Source organism: Rana temporaria, chromosome 9 (genome assembly GCF_905171775.1).
Source record: "Rana temporaria chromosome 9, aRanTem1.1, whole genome shotgun sequence".
Lineage (NCBI taxonomy): Eukaryota > Metazoa > Chordata > Amphibia > Anura > Ranidae > Rana > Rana temporaria.
Genome location: NC_053497.1, coordinates 141,041,448 through 141,065,347, shown reverse-complemented (window position 1 = coordinate 141,065,347; position 23,900 = coordinate 141,041,448). Strand labels below are relative to the sequence as shown.

At 43.2% G+C, this 23,900-nt stretch overlaps 1 protein-coding gene across 1 annotated transcript in view; it reads left to right on the top strand.

Moving 5' to 3' along the window:
* The first annotated feature begins 11,037 nt into the window (after nucleotides 1-11,037).
* LOC120914150 (torsin-1B-like) overlaps nucleotides 11,038-23,900 on the top strand; it is a 36,823-nt gene continuing 23,960 nt past the window's right edge. The window contains exon 1 of the mRNA XM_040324670.1: nucleotides 11,038-11,456. Coding sequence (XP_040180604.1) covers nucleotides 11,135-11,456 — 322 coding nt within the window. The 5' untranslated portion in view covers nucleotides 11,038-11,134. The remainder of the gene's footprint in view (nucleotides 11,457-23,900) is intronic.

The following is a 23,900-nucleotide window of genomic DNA, read 5'->3' as shown; positions in this document are numbered from 1 at the left end:
ACCCCAAATTCGGTATCTCAGAAAATGTAAATATTACATAAGACCAATTAAAAAAAACGATTGGTCGGGGCTCCTTTTGCAAGAATTACTGCATCAATGCGGCGTGGTATGGAGGTGATCAGCCTGTGGCACTGTTGAGGTGTTATGGAAGCCCAGGTTGCTTTGATAGTGGCCTTCAGCTCTTCTGCATTGTTGGGTCTGGTGTGGGGAGCCATGTCATCTGCTGGGGCTGGTCCACAGTGTTTTATCAAGTCCAAAGTCAGCATAGCGCTCTACTAGGAAATTCTAGAGCACTTCATGCTTCCCTCTGCTGACCAGCTTTATTGAGATGCTGATTTCATTTTCCAGCAGGACTTGGCAACTGCCCACACTGCCAAAATTACCAATACCTGGTTTAACGATCATGGTACCACTGTGCTTGATTAGCCAGCAAACTCGTCTGACCTAAACCCCATAGAGAATCTGTGGGGTATTGTCAAGAGGAAGATGAGAGACACCAGACCCAACAATGCAGATGAGCTGAAGGCCGCTATCAAAGCAACCTGGGCTTCCATAACAACCCAGCAGCAGTGCCGCAGGCTGATCGCCTCCATGCCACACCACATTAATGCAGTAATTCATGCAAAAAGGAACCCCAACCAAGTATTGATATAGTATATACTATACTGTAAATGGACATACTTTTCAGTAAGCTAACATTGTATGTAATATAAAAAAAAATTAAATACTGAATTTGGGGTTTTAACTAGCTGTAAGCCATAATCATCAAAATTAAAAAAGAAATGCTTGAAATATATCACTCTGCGTGAAACGTATCTATATAAAATATGAGTTTCACTTTTTGAATCAAATTACTGAAATAAATGAATTTTTTGATGATATTCAAATTTTATGAGATGCGCCTGTATGTGCGACCTAAAGTTGCAGCGACTTTAATGCAACTTGAGGGCCATAGACTTCAATGTTAACCCTCAAAAGTTTACAGGAAAAATAAATCTCGCGCCAAATGAATTACACTAAATTATATACTTGATAAATCAAGTGACTAACTGAGTGAAGCTGCTCCCAAATAAAATCAGGTGACTGACTTGCATATATTGTATAGTGAGGTGAGGGGCGCTATATCAAAATAGTGGATGCGTGTCACAATGTGCGTTTGAGTAGTACACAGTGTAACTGTGTACCCCAAATCTATGTGAAAAACCAAACAGATTATAGTCTAAACTCTACAAGTACAATAGTGCCAAATGCCGTGGAAAATAAATCAAATATAAAAAAAAAAAAAAATTTAAAAGAATGTCCAGCAAATAAATAGTTAAGTGCAAAATGGATCCAGTGTTGTATCAAGTCCAGGTGCAAAATGCAAATAATCCAATCCCAAATCGCAGGGAAAAGTGCAAATGCTAAAGTGCTTGTGAATCTTCAAAATAGCCAACGTGCGAGAAAGAAGTGATCCGCCTTCACCTATAGGTCACCAGAATAATAATGGATGGCTCCTTACCACACGGTGTTGACCAGATTACTTAAAAATATGGTCAATCAGGCTTGTTTTAAATGAGGATCAGCAGGGTCTCATTGGATTCCAATGTCAGCGATTGCAGCAAATGGTGTACCAAGAAAGGAGAAGAGATACCACCATAGTGTAAAACCATTTAATATACAAAAGTTAAAATTACAATGCCAAATGGCCTCTTACTGTTGCTGGTGCCCGTTCCCGGCACTGAGGCTGTAGGTGGTGGGGATAGTAAGACAAGATAAGAGATGGCCGCGTCCTGGTCCACTAGCGTGCGTTCCACCGCTAGTTGTCCATCAACCAGTGAGACCGGAAGTGCGTGGCTATGCGTGCGCGCTCGGATACCGCCTCGACGTCACGTTTCAGTTAAACCGTCTTCAGGAAGCGTATCCAGCACACGCAACATACATCTATTATATAGGTCTGTCTATCAGCCTGTGGGAGGGGCAATCGGATCATGTGACAGCCTCTGTCCCAGTTACCAAAGCTCACATATTAAACACATTATGGCTGTGCAAACTGTCTCCAATCATAAATCAATACATACATGTATCTGCTCGCTGCTTAAAATACCTGAAATGTATCTTTGAATTCTTATTTGGACATGTTGAATTTGTTTAAAACTCTGGCATTTTTAATATGCTATGCAATGGGTCCATAGTGTTCTGTGCGCCATCTAGAGGGGTTATGTGGTATTGTGCAAAATAGCACCAGTATTCTAAATCCATCTAGATGCAGTGCGTTTTTAGTTCTCCCAGTTATATTATTATTTAATATGTGTGCCATTTGCGTAGCCTGTAAATTAGTTAAAATAGGTTATAAAATAATAAAAAATAATAAAAATTATACAATCCAACTCGAGTAGTACAAGGAGTGTGTATGTAACTTTAGTTGTAAAACAATCAAAATTCTACACTCCAAGGCTCGGGTGGTGCAAGGAATGTATGTTTTCCCTCTACCCTTTTGTTTTGTGTGAGCCCAATTCAAGATGGGTTGGCCGATGGGTGATGTGCAAACTGCCCAGCCCCTTGGAGTGGGGATCTCCCAAAATCCTCTGGGTGTGTGCATGGAATGATGCACTAAACTGTTTGTTTTCTCACCCCATAGGTCTGCCGTTCACGCAACAGTTAAAAAACAATTAGTCCCCTTTCAGACTGGGGCGGGAGCTGCGGTGGCGGTATAACGCCGCTAAAAATAGCGGCGCTATACCGCCGGAATTGCCGCGGGTATCAGCCGCTAGCGGTGCGGTATTAACCCCCGCTAGCGGCCGATAAAGGGTTAATACCGCCCGCAATGCGCCTCTATAGAGGCGCATTGCGGGCGGTATTGCCGCGGTTCCCATTGTTTTCAATGGGAAGGAGCGGTGAAGGAGCGGTATACATGCCGCTCCTCTCACCGCTCCAAAGATGCAGCTGACAGGAGATTTTTTTGTCTCCCGCCAGCGCATCGCCTCAGTGTGAAAGCCCTCGGGCTTTCACATTGAGTCTGCAGTGCAGGAGTTTTTCAGGCGCGATAGCAGCGCTATTTTTAGCGCTGTACCGCCTGAAAAACTCCTCAATGTGAAAGGGGCCTTAAGGTCGAGCTCTATATTGAGCCCTAGTGGTCGCATAGTCCTTAGACGATGTATCCATTGAGTCTCGTTCTGAGATACTGCCTTAGTAAGGTCAGTACCACGCCAATGTTTGGTAATCCTATCAATTCCATAGAATTTTAACAGACTCGGGTCCCTGTTGTGGTACAAGTCAAAATGCTTAGATACGCTGTGTTCTGGGTACCCTTTAATTATATTGGCCACGTGTTTGTTTATTCTGACTTTAAGTTCGCGGGTAGTCCGGCCCACGTATTGCAGAGTGCACGGACATTCTAGGACGTACGTTACAAATTTGGAATGGCATGTTATCAATGGTTTGATAGTGAATTCTTGTCTAGTTACACTGGACGTGAACTTACTGATCTTTTTTGCTTGCCTTTTTGTTTTCTTACAGGATCTGCAGCGGGTGCAGTAGTGGAAGCTGGATCCGTCCAGGAAAGTGTATGGCTTTTCTGGAGGATCTGGGACATTGGTGGCTACCATATTTCTCAGGCCTGGTGCTTTCTTATAGATAAAGGTGGGATGTTTCGGCAGGATTTTGACCAAATCCATGTCTTTTAAAAGTATAGGCCAAAACTCTTTGACAATTTTCTCCACACTTCTATATTGCCTGTGGTAACCTGATATAAAAGGTACATCTTCTTTTCTGGGGGGTCTCACTCTAGTTTCCAAGAGGGACTCCCTATCCATTGCCAAGACTTCTTGCTGCGTTTTCCACAATGCATTTTGGGTATAACCTTTTTCTATAAACTTCTCAGTTAATATTGTGGCTTGTAGTTCAAAATCCGCAACATCATCGCAGTTTCGACGGATCCTCATGTATTGCCCTTTTGGTATTGCACCCAGCCATTTTGGGTGATGGCAACTTGAAATAGGCACGAATCCGTTGCGGTCCGTTGGTTTAAAATACGTTTTTGTGAGGACCCGGCTGCCCTTTTTCGTTAGTGTAAGGTCCAAAAAATGGCTGGAAGTCTTACTGGACTCTGCTGTGAAACTGAGACCGTAGTTGTTGGTATTCATTTTGGATAAAAATTGTTCCAATGATGCTTGGGGACCTTCCCAGAATAGTAAAATATCGTCTATATACCTTCGGTAATATATAGGCGATGTAACATTGTCCTTAAAAATGGTCTCTTCCTCCCATCTGTTAAGTACCAGATTAGCTACACTGGGGGCATACCTGGCGCCCATTGCGACTCCTTTGCTTGTAGAAGTCTCCCTGGGCCCAGCAGTAGTTGTTTCCCATAGCTATTTTAAGACCCTTCACCAAATATCCAATTTGGGCCTGGGGTAATGAAGATTTTTCTTCCAAGGCCTCCTTTACTGCCAGAATTGCGTCTGCTTGCCGGATGTTGGTGTAAAGCGACTCTACGTCTACAGTTACCAACCACGTTTCCTCTGAAACTGTGATGGATGCTAACGATTTTATGAGTTCTTTGCTATCCTTGAGATAGGCTTTCCCCTGTACAACTAGGGGTTGGAGAAAGAAATCCAAATATTCTCCCACTCTGGAATAGAGTGATCCTATCCCACTGATGATGGGTCTTCCTGGTGGATGGGTCTTGTTTTTGTGTATCTTAGGCACAATGTAAAGGACAGGTGTACAAGGTACTTTGGGCACTAGATAGTGTGCTTCTTTTTCCATTAGGATGGATTGCACCTTCCCATCTTCCACCCATAGTGAAAGTTCTAATTTAAGTTTACCCAGCGGATCTCCCGAGAGTGGTAAATAGGTGTCAGTAGCACTCAGAAGACGGTCGATCTCTCCATAATAGTCCGCCCTCTTGAGTATGACTACCCCTCCGCCTTTGTCTGCTGGGCGTACTACTATGTTTTTATTCTGTTCCAATGCTTTAATTCCCTCCATCACCAATTTGTTACTATGAGTGGTGCGTTTAATTTCCAAATCTTGGATTTTCCCTTGCACCATACTTTTGAAGACTTCCACATGATGGTGAGTCCCTTTTTGTGGATTGAATACCGAACTGTTTCTTAACCCGCTGTGTTGGAATCCTGTATTTTCTGTTTGGGGTTCATATGTGGTTTGTTTTGAAAAATGTTTTTTAATGTTTAATTTTCTCACAAATTTTTCCACATCTATGAAGGCCTCGAATTTATCCAGGCATTTGTTGGGGGCGAATTTTAGACCCTGTGACAGGACTGTTAATTCTGCCTGAGAAAGGTCTACCCCCGCCAAATTGAAAATGCCTTCCCCTAGTTGTCCCTGGCTCTTTTTCTTCCCGGTTCCCCCTCTTTTGCCTCTGGTTCTGCGTTTATTTTCGGGGGCTGGGATGAATTGGTGGGAATCTTGTAGGGCTCGTTCCAGCCCCTCCATTCACCCCCTGGCTGCTGTCCAGGGTGTTGTTGTCCCTGTTTGCCTCTATGGTTGCCCCTGGATTTTCCTCTAGGGGATCTCTGGGCATACTGTTGGGGACCCTGATAATAGTTGGAATAGTTGTAATCCATTGGGCGATTGTCCAAGGGTGCAAACCGGTTGTGATTGGGTGCCATATATGAAGCAGGTTGATAATTATTAGGAGGTCCTGGATGGTACCCACTATTGTATGGGGGCTGGGGTGGGGGTCCCCTCCCTCCCTGCTGTTGAGGCCCTTGTGAAGTTTTTTTCGTTTTTTTGGGGGTAGAGGACTGGGTTTTGAATTTGTTAGCGGCTAAGGTAACTAAATTGTGTACTTCGATGTCTCTATCTATGGAGGAATCTTTGGAGCCAATAGGGTCAGATTTGATCTGCCATTTGTATACCTTGGAGTCCTGGTAGTCTTTGGTATCCCTGTGGTACTTTTTTAATTTTTTGTTTTTTATATTCCCATCATATTTGGTCAGGTGACTTTGGAGGGTTTGAGCCCTCTCCAAGTACTCTTTGGATCCCATAAAGGGTCCCATAGATGTTTTGAGATCAGTGATATGGGCTTCTGTGATAACATTTTTAGCCTTACGTCTCCTGATCATTAATTGTAAGAGTTTTTGCTCACAAGCATTAAAAAATTGGAACCATTCATCTGCTAGTGTGAGATCTTCCAAACCATCATTGGGGTAAACATCCCACCTCAGCCTCCTAGGTGTCTGGTTTTTGAGAATATACATCTCGAAGGATGCTATATCCCACCATGCCCTGATCTGCTTTTCCGTGTTGACACAGCGTGTCTAAGCATTTTGACTTGTACCACAACAGGGACCCGAGTCTGTTAAAATTCTATGGAATTGATAGGATTACCAAACATTGGCGTGGTACTGACCTTACTAAGGCAGTATCTCAGAACGAGACTCAATGGATACATCGTCTAAGGACTATGCGACCACTAGGGCTCAATATAGAGCTCGACCTTAATTGTTTTTTAACTGATGCGTGAACGGCAGACCTATGGGGTGAGAAAACAAACAGTTTAGTGCATCATTCCATGCACACACCCAGAGGATTTTGGGAGATCCCCACTCCAAGGGGCTGGGCAGTTTGCACATCACCCATCGGCCAACCCATCTTGAATTGGGCTCACACAAAACAAAAGGGTAGAGGGAAAACATACATTCTTTGCACCACCCGAGCCTTGGAGTGTAGAATTTTGATTGTTTTACAACTAAAGTTACATACACACTCTTTGTACTACTCGAGTTGGATTGTATAATTTTTATTATTTTTTATTATTTTATAACCTATTTTAACTAATTTACAGGCTACGCAAATGGCACACATATTAAATAATAATATAACTGGGAGAACTAAAAACGCACTGCATCTAGATGGATTTAGAATACTGGTGCTATTTTGCACAATACCACATAACCCCTCTAGATGGCGCACAGAACACTATGGACCCATTGCATAGCATATTAAAAATGCCAGAGTTTTAAACAAATTCAACATGTCCAAATAAAAATTCAAAGATACATTTCAGGTATTTTAAGCAGCAAGCAGATACATGTGTGTATTGATTTATGATTTGAAAAAGTTTGCACAGCCATAATGTGTTTAATATGTGAGCTTTGGTAACTGGGACAGAGGCTGTCACATGATCCGATTGCCCCTCCCACAGGCTGATAGACATACCTATATAATAGATGTCTGTTCCGTGTGCTGGATACGCTTCCTGAAGACGGTTTAACTGAAACGCGACGTCGAGGCGGTATCCGAGCGCGCACGCATAGCCACGCACTTCCGGTCTCACTGATTGATGGACAACTAGCGGTGGAACGCACGCTAGTGGACCAGGACGCGGCCATCTCTTATCTTGTCTTACTATCCCCACCACCTACAGCCTCAGTGCCGGGAACGGGCACCAGCAACAGTAAGAGGCCATTTGGCATTGTAATTTTAACTTTTGTATATTAAATGGTTTTACACTCTGGTGGTATCTCTTCTCCTTTCTTGGTACTCCATTTGCTGCAATCGCTGACATTGGAATCCAATGAGACCCTGCTGATCCTCATTTAAAACAAGCCTGATTGACCATATTTTAAGTAATCTGGTCAACACCGTGTGGTAAGGAGCCATCCATTATTATTCTGGTGACCTATAGGTGAAGGCGGATCACTTCTTTCTCGCACTTTGGCTATTTTGAAGATTCACAAGCACTTTAGCATTTGCACTTTTCCCTGCGATTTGGGATTGGATTATTTGCATTTTGCACCTGGACTTGATACAACACTGGATCCATTTTGCACTTAACTATTTATTTGCTGGACATTCTTTTACATTTTTTTTTTTATATTTGATTTATTTTCCACGGCATTTGGCACTATTGTACTTATAGAGTTTAGACTATAATCTGTTTGGTTTTTCACATAGATTTGGGGTACACAGTTACACTGTGTACTACTCAAACGCACATTGTGACACGCATCCACTATTTTGATATAGCGCCCCTCACCTCACTATACAACCCTCAAAAGTTGCATGAAAGTCATACCTGAATGTTATACAGTGCAACAAGTGTGCAACAGTTTTCTATTATAGTTGGTTAAAGCCAAAGTGGTATCCAAGTTGCACCCATCTGTGTAACTTTGGAGTGAATGGAGCCTTACACATTGTCTGAACCTACCTGAAAGTTGAAGTTTAGTAAAAGTTAAACAGAGAAAAGAAAAAACATGTATGAAGAGAGTTCCATTTGTTGGTGACTGCTGTTTTTGGTTGAAATCCAAAGTCCCAAGATACCCCTACAGCAGTGATCTACAGGTGTTGGGCAGAACATTTCTTGCTGAACCTGCTGAATTTTGATCCATATATGGCCAGCTTATGGGCCCTGTCATGTCCCTAAACACGCCCTCATAAATTATCTCATGAAATTACGCTGTTAAATGTTTTATGCAGAATTAACCACTTGGGATCCACGCTATGGACGAAAGACGTCCACAGCGCGGCTCTCAAGTGCCGAGTGGACGTCCTATTGTTGTCATTCCCCGTGCGCGCCGATGGGGGCGCGCAGCGGGGAAACAACGTGCCCGGCGCATCGCTCGGGAGTCGATGCGTGTGCCTGGCGGCCGTGATGTCCACCAGACACCCGCGATCGTCGGTGACAGCAGGGACGTGGAGCTCTGTGTGTAAACACAGAGCTCCACGTCCTGTCAGGGAGAGAGGAGAACGATCTGTATCCCTTTACATAGGGACACAGCATCGGTCACCTCCCCCAGTCACCCCCCCTCCCCCCACACATTAAGAACACACCCAGGGAATACATTTAACCCCTTCCTCACCCCCTAGTGTTAACCCCTTCACTGCCAGTCACATTTATACAGTAATTAGTGCATTTTATAGCACTGATCGCTGTATAAATGTGAATGGTCCCAAAATTGTGTCAAAAGTGTCCGATACGTCTGCCGCAATATCGCAAATCGCAAATGGCCGCCATTACTAGTAAAAAAAAAAAAATCATAAATTTATCCCCTATTTTGTAGGCGCTATTACTTTTGCGCAAACCAATCAATATACGCTTATTGCGATTTTTTTTTAACAAAAATATGTAGAAGAATACGTATCGGCCTAAACCGAGGGAAATTTTTATTTTTTAAAAAAAAAAATGGGATATTATTATAACAAAAAGTAAAAAATATTGTGTTTTTTTTTCAAAATTTTCGTTTTTTTATGTTTATAGCGCAAAAAATAAAAATCGCAGAGGTGATCAAATACCACCAAAAGAAAGCTCTATTTGTGGGAAAAAAATGATAAAAATATAATTTGGGTACAGTGTTGTATGACCGCGCAATTGTCATTCAAAATGCGTCAGCGCTGAAAGCTGAAAATTGGTCTGGGCACGAAGGGGGTTTAGGTGCCCAGTAATGAAGTGGTTAAAGCGGATGTGCCACTAAAAAAATATTAAAAGCCAGCAGCTACAAATACTGCAGCTGCTGACTTTTAATATTAGGACACTTACCTGTCCTGGAGTCCAGCGGCGTCCGCAGCAGATGACGAGCGATCGCTCGTCACCCTGCTGCTCCCCCCTCCATCCACGGTGAGGGAACCAGGAAGTGAAGCGCTGCGGCTTCACTGCCCGGTTCCCTACGGCACATGCGTGAGTCGCGCTGCGCCCGCCGATTGGCTCCCGCTGTGTGCTGAGAGCCGAGTGTTCCCAGCATACAATGGGGGACGGACGGGATGCCAGGAAAAAACCCGTCTTTTGCCCGTGTCGTGTGGCCGGAAGTGGGTGCAAATACCTGTCTGTAGACTGTCTGGGGGAAAGTCTGATGTAGACTATTCTCTACACTGTGCTATGCACTACATTCTTATACAGCTACACTCTGTACACTGTGCTATGTATTACATCCCCACACTGCCACACTCTGTTATGTATGTATTACATCCCCACACTGATATACTATGTACACTGTGCTATGTATTACATCCCCACACTGATACACTGTGCCTTGTATTACATCCCTTAAACTGATACACTGTGCTCTGTATTACATCCCCACACTGATACAATGTGCTTTGTATTACATCCCCACACTGATACAATGTGCTTTGTATTACATCCCCACACTGATACACTGTGCTCTGTATTACATCCCCACACTGATACACTGTGCTTTTATATTGTCACCTATGTTCTATGAGTGAAATGTCATCCTGTCAATGGGAGGAGCCCATGTTTGCTGGTATTAATAATAATACTACTATACCCGCTACTACTCATAATATTATTACTGCTATTATCACTAGTATTATTATATCTACTACCACTATTATTATCACTTCTACTATTATTATTATATACTATTACTACTGCAACTATTATCACTAGCAATATTATTATTACTAATATTATTGTTTATTACTTTTACTACTATTATTATTCCTACTGCTTATAATAACAATAATTATAATAATAATAGTTGGATGTAGCAAAGTTCCCAGAGTCATAACACCATAATTAATGACAGGTTGGATTGGATCTGGAAATATGGCACAGTGACGTAATTTCTTAGAAGGGAATCAAATGCAACCAGAAACGAAACTGAAAGCGCGCATTAGAGCAGGAAGAACTCTCATCCTTCTAAGGTGGTCTGGCTGCAGAGTGGAGCTCCACGTTTGACAGGAAGCATGTGTCCTCCACTCCACCTTTTTTTTTTTTATTGAACTTAATTGTTACAAACAATGAACGGCTGTAGGTGGAACTCCATTGTCGACAGGAAACCTCCACTCCACTTTTTTTTGTTTAATGAACTTTAATGTAAAAAACGTTAGTGGGATGTGGGTCAGTAGTTGGGGGTTAGGGGAGAGGTCGGTAGTTGGTTGGATGGGTGTGTATCAGTGGAAGGCAGGGGGTATGTCAGTGAGGATCTTGGGGAAGAGTAGTGGAGGGTGTGGGGGTCTGTCAGTGGAGGCAGGGATTGGTAGTTGGGAGGGGTGGAGCTCTATCAGCGGCATCCCTCTCTTCACTGACAGACCCCTTCCCCCCACTGACCCCCTCCCTCCACATGTTTCCTGTCGAGAGTGGACAGAGCTCCACTTACAGCTATTCATTGTTTGTTACAATTTTTAAAAAAATGAAGTGTAAGACACATGCTTCCTGTCAAACATGGAGCTCCACGCTGCAGCCAGACCCCGACGAGCGAAACGAAAAGAGAGTTCTGCGCATGCTCGAGTCTCAGTGCGGACAGCCCGGGAGGTGCAGTCGCAGGTTGGAGCTCCTATGGCCGGAGCTAGGCGCTGTTTCCTGGGGTCATGGCTGACTGTGGGGGTGTTGTTGGGTCCCCTGTTGTCGGGAGTGTTGACCCTGGAGCCTGTCACCACAGCTATCGCCATAGCCGCCGCCTCTGCACTGACCGGGTACCTGACCAGCCCCCGCTTCTACTGCCGTCTGGTGGAGTGCTGTGAGGAGAACGCCTATAACAGTACAGGTGAGGGGGGGACTGAGGAACTACACAACCCAGCATGGGGGAGGTGATTGGTTATCAGCTGTCTCTCTGATTTCCTGCTCTATCCATGAATCTGATCCCAAACTAGGGAGAGGGAGAGATGGATGACAACCTTCTTCCCTTCACTTCCTGTCCTGGAGACACAACAGGAAGTCAGATCTGATCTCCCAGACTGACAGGAAACGCCCTCACAGTTGTCTTTTGGAACAGGTGTCCCCATTGGACGATTTCCCCTCACTCCTTATTGTGGTGACAACTCTATGTTGTGTTTCCCCTCAGTGATTGTGATCACCATGACAATCGGAGGCAAATCTCCACAATGGGGACACAGACAGCCATAGGGCTACATTCACCCTCTGCGTATCTGAAACTACGCCAAAATCGCAGTACAACAGGCATGTGGGTGACATGAATTTATCATGGCGTGCCAAACGCGGTTTGCAGACTGACATTTTGTTGTGTAGAAAATACCACGCAAATCGTCACACCCAAAAAGGTGCAGGAGCTTCTTTAGTGTGTGTGGTACAGCCCGTGTGTGTGGGGGTGGGGGGGTGTCAGCCCGGTGTGGGACCGGGGGTGGGGGGTCAGCGATTTGTAAAAGTTACTTTTTCTGCATTTGTAAATCTTTGGCAGCACAGAAAGCAAGGACTGTATAGGAACATGGACATTCCTGCGCAGTCTCTCCCTCACATTCCAGTTTTGACATTATTATTATTATTATTCAGGATTTATATAGTGGTTTGCTCAGCGCTTTGAGGGCAGACAGTGCAGTTACAAGATAAATCAGAGGGCCCTGCTCATTGGAGCTTACAATCTAAGACATTAACCACTTGCCTACTGGACACTTTTACCCCCTTCCTGCCCAGGCCAATTTTCAGCTCTCAGCTCTGTCATACTTTAAATGACAATTGCAGTCATGCAACACCTACACCTGTACCCATATGAAATTTGTTTTTTTTCCTTTCACACAGTTTTCTTTTGGTGGTATTTAATCACTACTGGGGTTTTAATTTTTTTTGCTAAACAAACGAAAAAAATACCAAATATTTTGGAAAGGGGAAAAAAAATATTTTCATAGTTTTGTTATAAAATGTTGCAAACAGCTAATTTTTCTCCTTCATTTTTGTGTGCTGATGAGGCTGCACTGATAGAACTTATAATCGGTGCCGATGTCCCTTTAAGACAAGCCAGTTATCGGCTCTTTTTCTCTCCTCATGCTATTACTGTAAGGAAAGGAATGCCGCTAAGCTTCTGTGATCAGCTGTCATTGGACACAGCTGATCACGGGGTAAAGGGGCGCTTTGATTGGCCCTTTACTACAATCTTTTCACAGTGCGCGGGCAGCGCGATCACGGGAGGAGATCTATAGACGCCCTCCCGGCAAGCCATCATTCGGCTTTAGCATGGTCAAGAATGGGTTAAAGTGTTTCTCAAGGAGCCCTTTCTGTGCAGCTTCAAGCCCCCCCTCCCCTCCTTCACGCGCAGCCCTTCCTTATACCCTATTTGCCGGTGTATAAGATGACCCCCTAATTTTCCAGGAAAAATGTTGGTTTTGGGATATACTTGCCATATAAGACTACCCCCTTCCTTCTAGTCTTTCTGGAAGCTGAGGGGTAGCCAGAACCGCTGACAGAAACAAATTTTAGAAAGGTGTTGGTACTGCGCTGATATATTAATGTGATATCAAAAACATTTATAAGAAAATTTTTTTTTTTTTTTTTTTTTAGTTGTCCAAAAAAAATTCTTTTTTTTCTATTTGACCCCTATAGTGATATAGTGCTAGATCCAGTACAGTGATGTACGTGATGGATCACTATAGAAACAGCTCTTGTGAACATATGTACTAGCGTGATGCTATGTGCATATGCTGTGCCATCAAAAATAAATAAAAGAATGAATAAATAAATAAATATGGCTACCCCAAATGATGTGCTTGTGAAACAATATTCCAAAGTGCTATAAGTGAGTCTATAAACTATTATGAATATACATGCCCAAGTGTGCGAACATATAAATAATGAATAATATTGTTAATATATACAAATAATAATGAAAGTGCGTTGGTGCCAGAAATTCGTTTTTCACAATTCATGTGCATTCATGCTGCAACACGTCCCCAATTATGGGTAAGCGCCAGTTCACAAATTCCAGTCCAAACAGAAAGTGTTGCTGAGTTTAAATCCTGGTGCTATATTTCATGCATACAGGGTGCTGTCGCTTCTTCCACCCGACAAAGATAAGTGCTACCACCACCAACTGCTGAAATGCAAACTCACCAGACCCCAGCTGGTAATGTGCCTCAAAAACTTATTCCGTTAAAGTTGGTGAGTCCTCTCAGGATGTTCCTCAATGCCTCAAAGAAACCAAGGGGCTCATCATGGTGAAATACGTTTAAAAATATATTTATTTAAAATTCATAATAAAAAACTACTCACAAGAGAGGTGCTTTAAAACCAGCACCTGGTGTCTTTGGCAGTGTCAGTCTTTTAGACAGCCGCTGACCAGCTTATCGTACGGGTGCGTTCCTGGCTCCTGCTGTACCTGTGGTCTCACTGGTTAAAATTACACTCCCCCTTGCGCTGTCCACATAGCTTCTTACGCGTTTCGCAGTTTTGCGTCTTCAGAAAAGCTGGTGGATGATTTTGCTGTCACTGTATTTATCCCCTCTGTCAAATTGCACTTACTGGCCAAACAGGAAGTGGCTGCGCCGCCATCTTTACTATACCGGAAGTGGCCCGGCGGCCATCTTAACTCCTGTATACTGGCCAAACAGGAAGTGGCTGCGCCGCCATCTTTACTATACCGGAAGTGGCCCGGCGGCCATCTTAACTCCTGTATACTGGCCGTGTATTACCTCTATTGCTAAGTGTGTTTCCCCGGGACAAATTATGTGTTTATTGGTGCAGCTGCTAAGCGCCATACTGCCCCAAATCCTCACTATTTTTGGCATCATAACGCTGCTGGTATCCCTGGTTTTCCTCCCCTACGTTCCCTGTATCCCGGAAGTGCGGGGACCCGGATGTACTGGTGCCGCCATTTTAGTATCTGGCATGGGGTTTATATAATGTGGGATGGTTGGACTCCCAACCATTTCCACAGGAAGTGCCCAATCGGCCATCTTAAGTCCTGTAGGTGACCTATCCTGCTGTATGCGTCTGTGCCTGACGCTGCCATAGGCACCTTACAGATGTTCATACAAAATTTATATATTACTATTCATTGCCGTAAATTGTTAAAAAGCATTCATAAAAGATCAATAATCAAGTACACTCAAATGCAGGGGGTTTTTATCATATAGAGACATTCTGTCTATATTGTATGGGCCAATTAATATTTAGTATGACAATTCCTTGCAATAAAACACTGTCATTAAAAATGAAATTATATATCGGAAAAACTTGTTGTCGGTGCGTTAATAGTCTAGAAGCGTCTATATTATGTATATTGTTAAAATTATTAAAATTAGGAAACCAGGTGTGGGTGTATACTCAGGTTAATTTATATTTATGCCTGCGCTAGTAGTCCTCCAAAAAACAATTAACGTCTAATTCTACATTCATCCCTTTCAGTTTGAGTGTATCCATTTTAAAAATCCATTCGGTTTCGTTGCGTGAAATTTCCCTGCGCATATTTAGGTTTCTCCAGTTTTGTTCGATTTTGTCAATTGCGTAAATTTTTTACTTACTAGGGTCTCTATTGTGCTTTTGTCTGAAATGCAACGAAACACTATGGTGGATGAACCCCTTTTTTATATTTCTAATATGTTCACCTATACGATACGTACTGACAGTTTCCTGGTGGTTCTGCCCACATACTGTATGCCACACTCGCATTCCAGCACATAGGTGACATGCGTACTACTGCACGTGATGAGTTTATCTATTTTGAATTCTTTTTTATTAGCATGGGATGTAAAATGGCTGACCTTCCTAGGCCCTTTAGTGACGCGACATGGTTTACACTTCCCGCATCTATAAAATCCCTTCTGGTCAAAAAAAGTAGTCATTTTCTTAGGTGGGTCCGGTACGTTTTTTACCAAGGTATCCCTGATTATTCTGGCTCTTCTGTATATAAATTTTGGCTTAGCAGGTAAAATTTTATTTAGATCTGCGTCTCCCCTAATAATGGGCCAATGTTTGGTGATGATTTTTTCAACCGCTCGATAATCTGCACTGAAGCCCGTCACGAAAGTGACATCATTTGTTTCTGGTGGTTTGCGTTCCTTATCCTTCAGCATCTCGTTACGGTTCATGGAATTTACTTCTGATCTTGTTTTCTCCAGCCTGTTTCGCTCATATCCTTTCTCAACGAATCTGTCAATGAGGATATTTGTTTGCCGCTGGTAGTCATCCGAAGAATTGCAATTACATTTGATTCGGATGAACTGCCCCTTTGGTATAGCCCGTTTCCACTGGGGATGGTGGCAGCTTCCGTATGGGATATACCCGTTTCGGTCCGTTTCCTTGAAATGCGTTCTCGTGTGAAGTTCTTTCCCATTTTTAAATATTTCCAAGTCCAGAAACTGCGTAACCTCTGTTTGGATGTTGATCGTGAATTTGATTCCATAATTATTGTGGTTAATATGCTCAATGAAGCCTTTCAGCTGTTCATGGCTACCCTCCCACACAATCAAGATGTCATCAATGAACCGTTTGTATGCTTGGATTTGCGGCCAGCTTTTCCCAAAAATTTCTTCACTTTCCCATTTATTTCAGAATATATTTGCCACACTTGGGGCGTATTTGTTGCCCATTCCTACGCCTTTTATTTGGCTGTAGTACCTGTGGTCATGCCAAAAAAAGTTGTTTTTCATGGCCATTCTTAGTCCTTCTAGGATAAATCTTCTCTGTTTTAATTTGAGCTTCGAGTGGTTTTTTAAGGCCCATGCTACTTGCTTAATGTTAGTATATAAAGACTCTACGTCTATAGTTACCAACAGCGTAGAATCTTTGACTGAGACCTTTGTGAGCGTGTTAATAACATCCTTACTATCTTTGATGAAGGAGTTTCCTCCTGCTGCCAGTGGCTGCAGGAACACATCTAAGTATTCTCCCAACCGGGAATGTACCGAATTTATGCCGCTGATGATGGGGCGTCCCGGAGGTTTAGATTTATTTTTGTGTATCTTCGGTACCTGATATATTACTGGGATCCTGGGAGCCTTTGGTAACATATATCTACCCTCCTTTTTGTTTATAATGTGGTCAGCTATCCCTTTGTTTAGAAAAATTTTGAGTTTAGATTTCAGTTCCTTGGGGTTCTTCTTTAGTAATTGGTAGGTGGTGGTGTCATTCACTAGCCTGTTGAGTTCATCTGCATAATCCTTTTTGGTTAGTATGACCAACCCCCCCCCCCCCTTATCCGCAGGCCTTACAACTATATCTTTCCTTTTTTCCAGTTTCTTTATTCCTTGCCAGATTCTATCCTGCTTAGTGTTCCTTTGTGGTTTGATGTTCCTTATTTCTTTTTCCACCATTTTTTTAAAGACCTCTATGTGGTGGTTGGAGCTCATTTTTGGGTTGAAGGTTGATTTGTTTTTTAGTTGACTATGCGTGTATTCTGGAGTTTCTCTTTCTGTTGTGTTCCCCCCCTTTGTTTCCAAAATATTTCTTTTAAATTTAATTTCCTTATAAACTTTTGCAAGTCTATAAATGTTTCAAAACCATTGAAGGCTTTACTGGGCGCAAATTTAATTCCTTTGTCTAGGACCAGTAATTCTTCCTCTGAAAATACAATATTGGTTAAATTAAAAACGCCTTCACCTAATTTGACCTTTTTCTTTTTGCTTCCCCCTCTGCACCCTCTCCTTCTTGGGGGTTGTGGTTCCAACCTCCCCTGCTGGTCTGAAAAACCGGCATTGGTGGTCTGAAAGACTCCCCCCAATCTCTCCATTCCCCCTGCTATTGGGGTGGTCCATAATTTTGGCCATAATAGCCTCTACCTCTCCCCCTCTGGCCTCCTCTCCATGGTCTGGAGTATTGTCCATTATAGGGTTGGTAGGGGTATTGTTGGGGTGGTGGTCCTCCCTGGTATGAGGGACCTCCCTCTTGTCCCCCCTGCGGTGGTTTCTTTGGGGTGGGATTATTGGCGCTGTTTCTATGTGGGGCAGGTTTTTCCGTTTTCTTCTTTGTGTTTGTTAAGGCAACTGTTCCCTGCGTATTTCCTGCTGCCTGGGTTTCTGTTGTTTCCGGGTCTTCATTGAGAGATGTATTAGTGGAGCTTGGTGTGCTATCATTCTCTTGCCAGTTATAGATCTTGCCAGCTAGATAATCTTTTTTGTCCCGCTGATATTTCTTGACCTTTTTTATCTTAATTTCATTATCTAGTTTTCCCAGAAAATCTTGTAGTTTTTTGGCCCTAATGCCATATCCTTCAGTATTTATATGCGGAGTCATACTTTCTTTGAGGCTATTGATAGTGCTTTCTATTTTGGTTAGCTTGATTTTTCTCCTTTCTATGATCATCTCTAATAGCTTGTTCTCACATCCATTAAAAAATTCTGACCATACTTTATTTAGTCCGGTATCTGTCAGGCCATCATTTGGTCCTTCATCCCATCGTAACCTCCGGGGTGTGATGTGAGCTTCTTTGTACTTTTGCAGGGTGGTAATGTCCCACCATACCCTTACTTGTTTGTCCATGGCGTTTTTGAGCTGTTTAAATCCCTGTTCTATGTTTACCGTGATTGTGTCATCAAAATTATCAAAGAGATCATCCATGTCCAACCTCCTGTTGGCCAGAAATGAGAAGACCTCCATTATTGCTGCCCGTGCTGTGATTCAATAAAGAAAAATATATATAGGAAAAGTGATTGTCACCGGCGCAAAAATAAGTTCTAAATAATACTATATTGACCTGCTGCAGTGCTGTATAAACCTTCTATGAGGTTTAGGTGAAAAAAATTAGAAAGGTGTTGGTACTGCGCTGATATATTAATGTGATATCAAAAAAATTTATAAATTTTTTTTTTTTTTTTTTTTTTAGTTGTCCAAACAGGCTTTTTTCAAATCTCACTGTGCCATTACATCACTTGCCCCCACGGTGCCATCACTTGCCCCCACGGTGCCATCTCTCACGTTTTGCAGCACAGTCTCCGTCTGCTGCGAGCGTCCATGATTTGAAAGCCACGCCTTCTTCTCAGACTGTCCTGTGATAGGCGGAACACAAATTTTCCCAGCAGCGCCTCTGCCTCTGAAAGCCTATCACGGATGTCCTCTCGTCCGAGGATGAGAAGGCATCCGTGATAGGAGGAACACAGAACAGAGGCGCTGCTGGGAAAATTTGTGTTCCGCCTATCACAGGACAGTCTGAGAAGAAGGCACGGCTTTCAAATCATGGATGCCCACAGCAGACGGAGACTGTCACCGGCGTATAAGACAACCCCCGACTTTGAAAGCATTTTTTTGCATCCAAAAAGTCGTCTTATACGCCGGAAAATACAGTACTTATTTGAGCTTAACCCTTTGCCGTCCAGCCTATAGACGAGGCGGGGCGGCCTCTGGTCAATCCGGGTGGATGTCACGTGACGTCCTCCCGGATCATGCTGTCGTGTGATCTGTCATAAATACCGGAAAAAGAAATCTCGCGCCAAATGAATTACACTAAATTATATACTTGATAAATCAAGTGACTGAGTGAAGTTGCTCCCAAATAAAATCAGGTGACTGACTTGCATATATTGTATAGTGAGGTGAGGGGCGCTATATCAAAATAGTGGATGCGTGTCACTGTGTACCCAAATCTATGTGAAAAACCAAACCGATTATAGTCTAAACTCTATAAGTACAATAGTGCCAAATGCCGTGAAAAAAAAAAAATAGATAGTTAAGTGCAAAATGGATCCAGTGTTGTATCAAGTCCAGGTGCAAAATGCAAATAATCCAATCCCAAATCGCAGGGAAAAGTGCAAATGCTAAACCTATTTTAACTAATTTACAGGCTACGCAAATGGCACACATATTAAATAATATAACTGGGAGAACTAAAAACGCACTGCATCTAGATCAGTGGTCTCAAAGTACCGGCCCGCGGGCCATTTGCGGCCCGCGGACCAGTTATAAATGGCCCTCAGGCAGGGTGGAAGTGAGGGGAGCAAAAAAAACAAAAATAAAAAAAAAATTTTTTTTTTTTTTTTTTTTGAGCTGGTGCCATCTGGTGGTGAGCCGTTGGTATTACAAGTTATTACCACCAGATGTGAGCTGGCGCCATCTGGTGGTGGCCGTTGGTATTACAAGTTAAGCATTACAAGTTAAACAGCAATTCTAATGTCATTTTACACTATTTTCACTGCCATATTCTTCCCTCCAATTAGAACCCCCAAACATTATATATATTTTTTATCCTAACACCCTAGAGAATAAAATAGCGATCATTGCAATACTTTCTGTTACGCCGTATTTGCGCAGCGGTCTTACAAGCGCACTTTTTTGGGAAAAAATTACACTTTTTTAAATAAAAAAATAAGACAACAGTAAAGTTATCCCCATTTTTTTTAATATTATGAAAGATAATGTTACACCGAGTAAATTCATACCCAACATGTCACGCTTCAAAATTGTGTCCGCTTGTGGAATGCCGACAAACTTTTTTACCCTTTAAAATCTTCATAGGCGACGTTTAAAAAAATCTACATGTTGCATGTTTTAAGTTACAGAGGAGCTAGAATTATTGCTCTCACTCTACCAATCGCGGCGATACCTCACATGTGTGGTTTGAACACCGTTTACATATGCGGGCGCTGCTCGCGTATGTGTTCGCTTCTGCGCGCAAGCTCTTCGGTACGGGGTGCGTTTTCTGGCTCCTAACTTTTTTAGCTGGCTCCTAGATTACAAGCAAATTTGTCAAACCCTGACTTACACCAGTGCAGGTGGTAATAATGCGCTCGCTGACACCAGTGCTGGTGGTAATAATGCGCTCGCTGACACCAGTGCTGGGGGTTAATAATGTGTTCGCTGACACCAGTACTGTTGTTTTTGAAGTTTGAAAGTTTGCATGCGGCCCCCCATGGCATATGAAAACTTGTCTTGTGGCCCTCAGGTAATTTGAGTTTGAGACCCCTGATCTAGATGGATTTAGAATATTGGTGCTATTTTGCACAATACCACATAACCCCTCTAGATGGCGCACAGAACACTATGGACCCATTGCATAGCATATTAAAAATGCCAGAGTTTTAAACAAATTCAACATGTCCAAATAAGAATTCAAAGATACATTTCATGTATTTTAAGCAGCGAGCAGATACATGTATGTATTGATTTATGATTGGAGACAGTTTGCACAGCCATAATGTGTTTAATATGTGAGCTTTGGTAACTGGGACAGAGGCTGTCACATGATCCGATTGCCCCTCCCACAGGCTGATAGACAGACCTATATAATAGATGTCTGTTGCGTGTGCTGGATACGCTTCCTGAAGACGGTTTAACTGAAACGTAAAGTCGAGGCGGTATCCGGGCGCGCACGCACGCACGCACGCATAGCCACGCACTTCCGGTCTCACTGGTTGATGGACAACTAGCGGTGGAACGCACGCTAGTGGACCAGGACGCGGCCATCTCTTATCTTGTCTTACTATCCCCACCACCTACAGCCTCAGTGCCGGGAACGGGCACCAGCAACAGTAAGAGGCCATTTGGCATTATAATTTTAACTTTCATATATTAAATGGTTTTACACTATGGTGGTATCTCTTCTCCTTTCTTGGTACACCATTTGCTGCAATCGCTGACATTGGAATCCAATGAGACCCTGCTGATCCTCATTTAAAACAAGCCTGATTGACCATATTTTAAGTAATCTGGTCAACACCGTGTGGTAAGGAGCCATCCATTATTATTCTGGTGACCTATAGGTGAAGGCGGATCACTTCTTTCTCGCACTTTGGCTATTTTGAAGATTCACAAGCACTTTAGCATTTGCACTTTTCCCTGCGATTTGGTATTGGATTATTTGCATTTTGCACCTGGACTTGATACAACACTGGATCCATTTTGCACTTGACTATTTATTTGCTGGACATTCTTTTTTTTTTTTCACGGCATTTGGCACTATTGTATTTATAGAGTTTAGACTATAATCTGTTTGGTTTTTCACATAGATTTGGGTACACAGTTACACTGTGTACTACTCGAACGCACATTGTGACACGCATCCACTATTTTGATATAGCGCCCCTCACCTCACTATACAATATGTCATAAATACCACCAAAAGGAAGCTCTCTATTTGTGTAAAAAAAAAAAAAAAAACAATTTCATATGGCAACAGTGTTGCTTCACTGTGCAATTGTCATTCAAAGTATGACAGCGCTGAAAATTGGCCTGGGCAAGAAGGGGTAAAGTGTCCGCTACTGAAGCGGTTAAAGAAAGGTACAATGTTTGCCTTCCTCTGTTTATCGTTAACTACTTGCCGACAGCGCTATAACGTGGCTGGCTAGTTCTATGACGGCACGCCCTGTGTTCGCAGTATCCTGAGATAACTGCTGATTACATATTGAGGTACAGAGCCAATCGGTGGCTCTTTACCACGTGATTAGCTGTGTCCATTCACAGCTGATCACAGATGTCAGCAGAAGCTGTTTATCGGCACTCCCTTTTCTCCCGCTGACCGCATGAGGAAAAGAGCCGATAACTGGCTTCTCTAAAAGGGACATGTACACCGATTATCGGGGGCCTATCGGTGCCTCATCAGTGAAGGAGAAAAATTACCTTTGCAAAATTTTATAACGAGCTATGAAAGTTTTTTTTTTTTTTTTTTTTGTCTTTTGTTTATTTAGCAAAAAAAAAAAAAAAAGCCCTGTGGTGACTAGAGCTGCACAATTCTGGCTAAAGTGAGAATCACGATTTTCACGGTGTAACATCTTTCACATTATACAAAAATGTTGGGCTAACTGTACGGTTTGTTTTTATTTTTTATTCATTAAAATGTATTTTTTCCCTAAAATTTGCATTTGAAAGGCCGCTGCGCAAATACAGTGCGACATAAAATACTTTAACAACCGCCATTTTATTCCCTAGGGTCTCTGCTAAAAAAAATATTTATATAATGTTTGGGGGTTCTAAAGTAATGTTCTAGCAAAAATACGGATTTTTTTCCCCCCTAATCGTCTTTCAGGACAGCCACCTGAGAGACCTTGGCTCCTCTCCTCCGTAGGAAAAACCGCGCCAGCCTTCTATAAATTTCCTCCTCCCCTGCTGGCTCCTCAGTTATTTGTGTTTCCTCCAGAGGGGAGACGCCACAGGAATCGAGCCAGGAGAGCCAAGGGAGGCTCAGGCAAGCATGTCCTGAAAGGGAGCAGATGCTCTTTGGACAGGCCTGGACACTAACCTGGTGAAGATTGCTACCCTCACATCCCTGAGTGCAGGGGTAGGTCGGGGGGGGCTCCGTTTTCAGCACCGAGCGCCGTGGGGAGACGTACAGCTGTCCCATACCCCAGCAGCATGTGGCATCACTGCAGTGTAAACCACGCCGGGTATTGGGACCGCACGGAGCCGACGGCAGGTGACGTCCTGTCCGGCAGACGGGGCGTGTACTTCCGGGTTCGCGGCTTCCAGTTCTGGCCGCGAATTATGAAACGGAGCCAGGCAGAGGCTGGAGGGAGCCGCATATGCGGGCGCCGCTGGTGACACCGAAAATGTCGGAGGCAGAAGGAAGGGACACTGCTTCAGCAGAGACCGGCTCCAGCCATACAAAGGTAAGGGGAACCTAGAGTGGAGCTCCCCTGGCATGAACTCGCCACCCTCCCCCCAAGTTACAGGAAAAAAAGGGATGGGGGAAAGGTAAGGTCCCTCTGGGTGTCAGAGGGTGGTTCATGGGGCCCCTGGTGAGGCAAGCCCGCATGAAGGCACTGCGCCATGGGCAGGAGAAGATTACTGGTATTAACGCTGTGGGTTTTTTTTTTTTTTCTTTGTCTTTCCAGAAAACAGACAAAAACAGGCCTCCTCACAGCTCAAAGAGGAAGTGCCCGTCTTGCAAAGTCACACTTACAGATTTATGGGGGAAAGCAATATGTAAAGATTGTATTAGCAAGCTAGTACAGGAACACGCTACAGAGCAGAGTGAGCTAGCGTCATCTGTTAAAGAGTTATCCAACGTGCAAGAGAAGGAAGATATGGACAGCCGCACTCCAAATACTAAAAAAGACGTGCCCTTTATTGGGTAAAGGAAAAAAATGCACTACAGGTATCAGCACACAGTGGGAAAAACGGCTGACGCGTTTCATAGCTATGACTAAGCATTGATATCCAATGCGAAACGCGTCATCTGTTTTTCCCACTGTGTGCTGATACCTGTAGTGCTGATACCTGTAGTGCATTTTTTTCCTTTACCCAATAAAGGGCACATCTTTTTTTAGTATTTGGAGTGCGGCTGTCCATATCTTCCTTCTCTTGCACATCCCGTGCATTGCCGGCACCCATTGGTCTC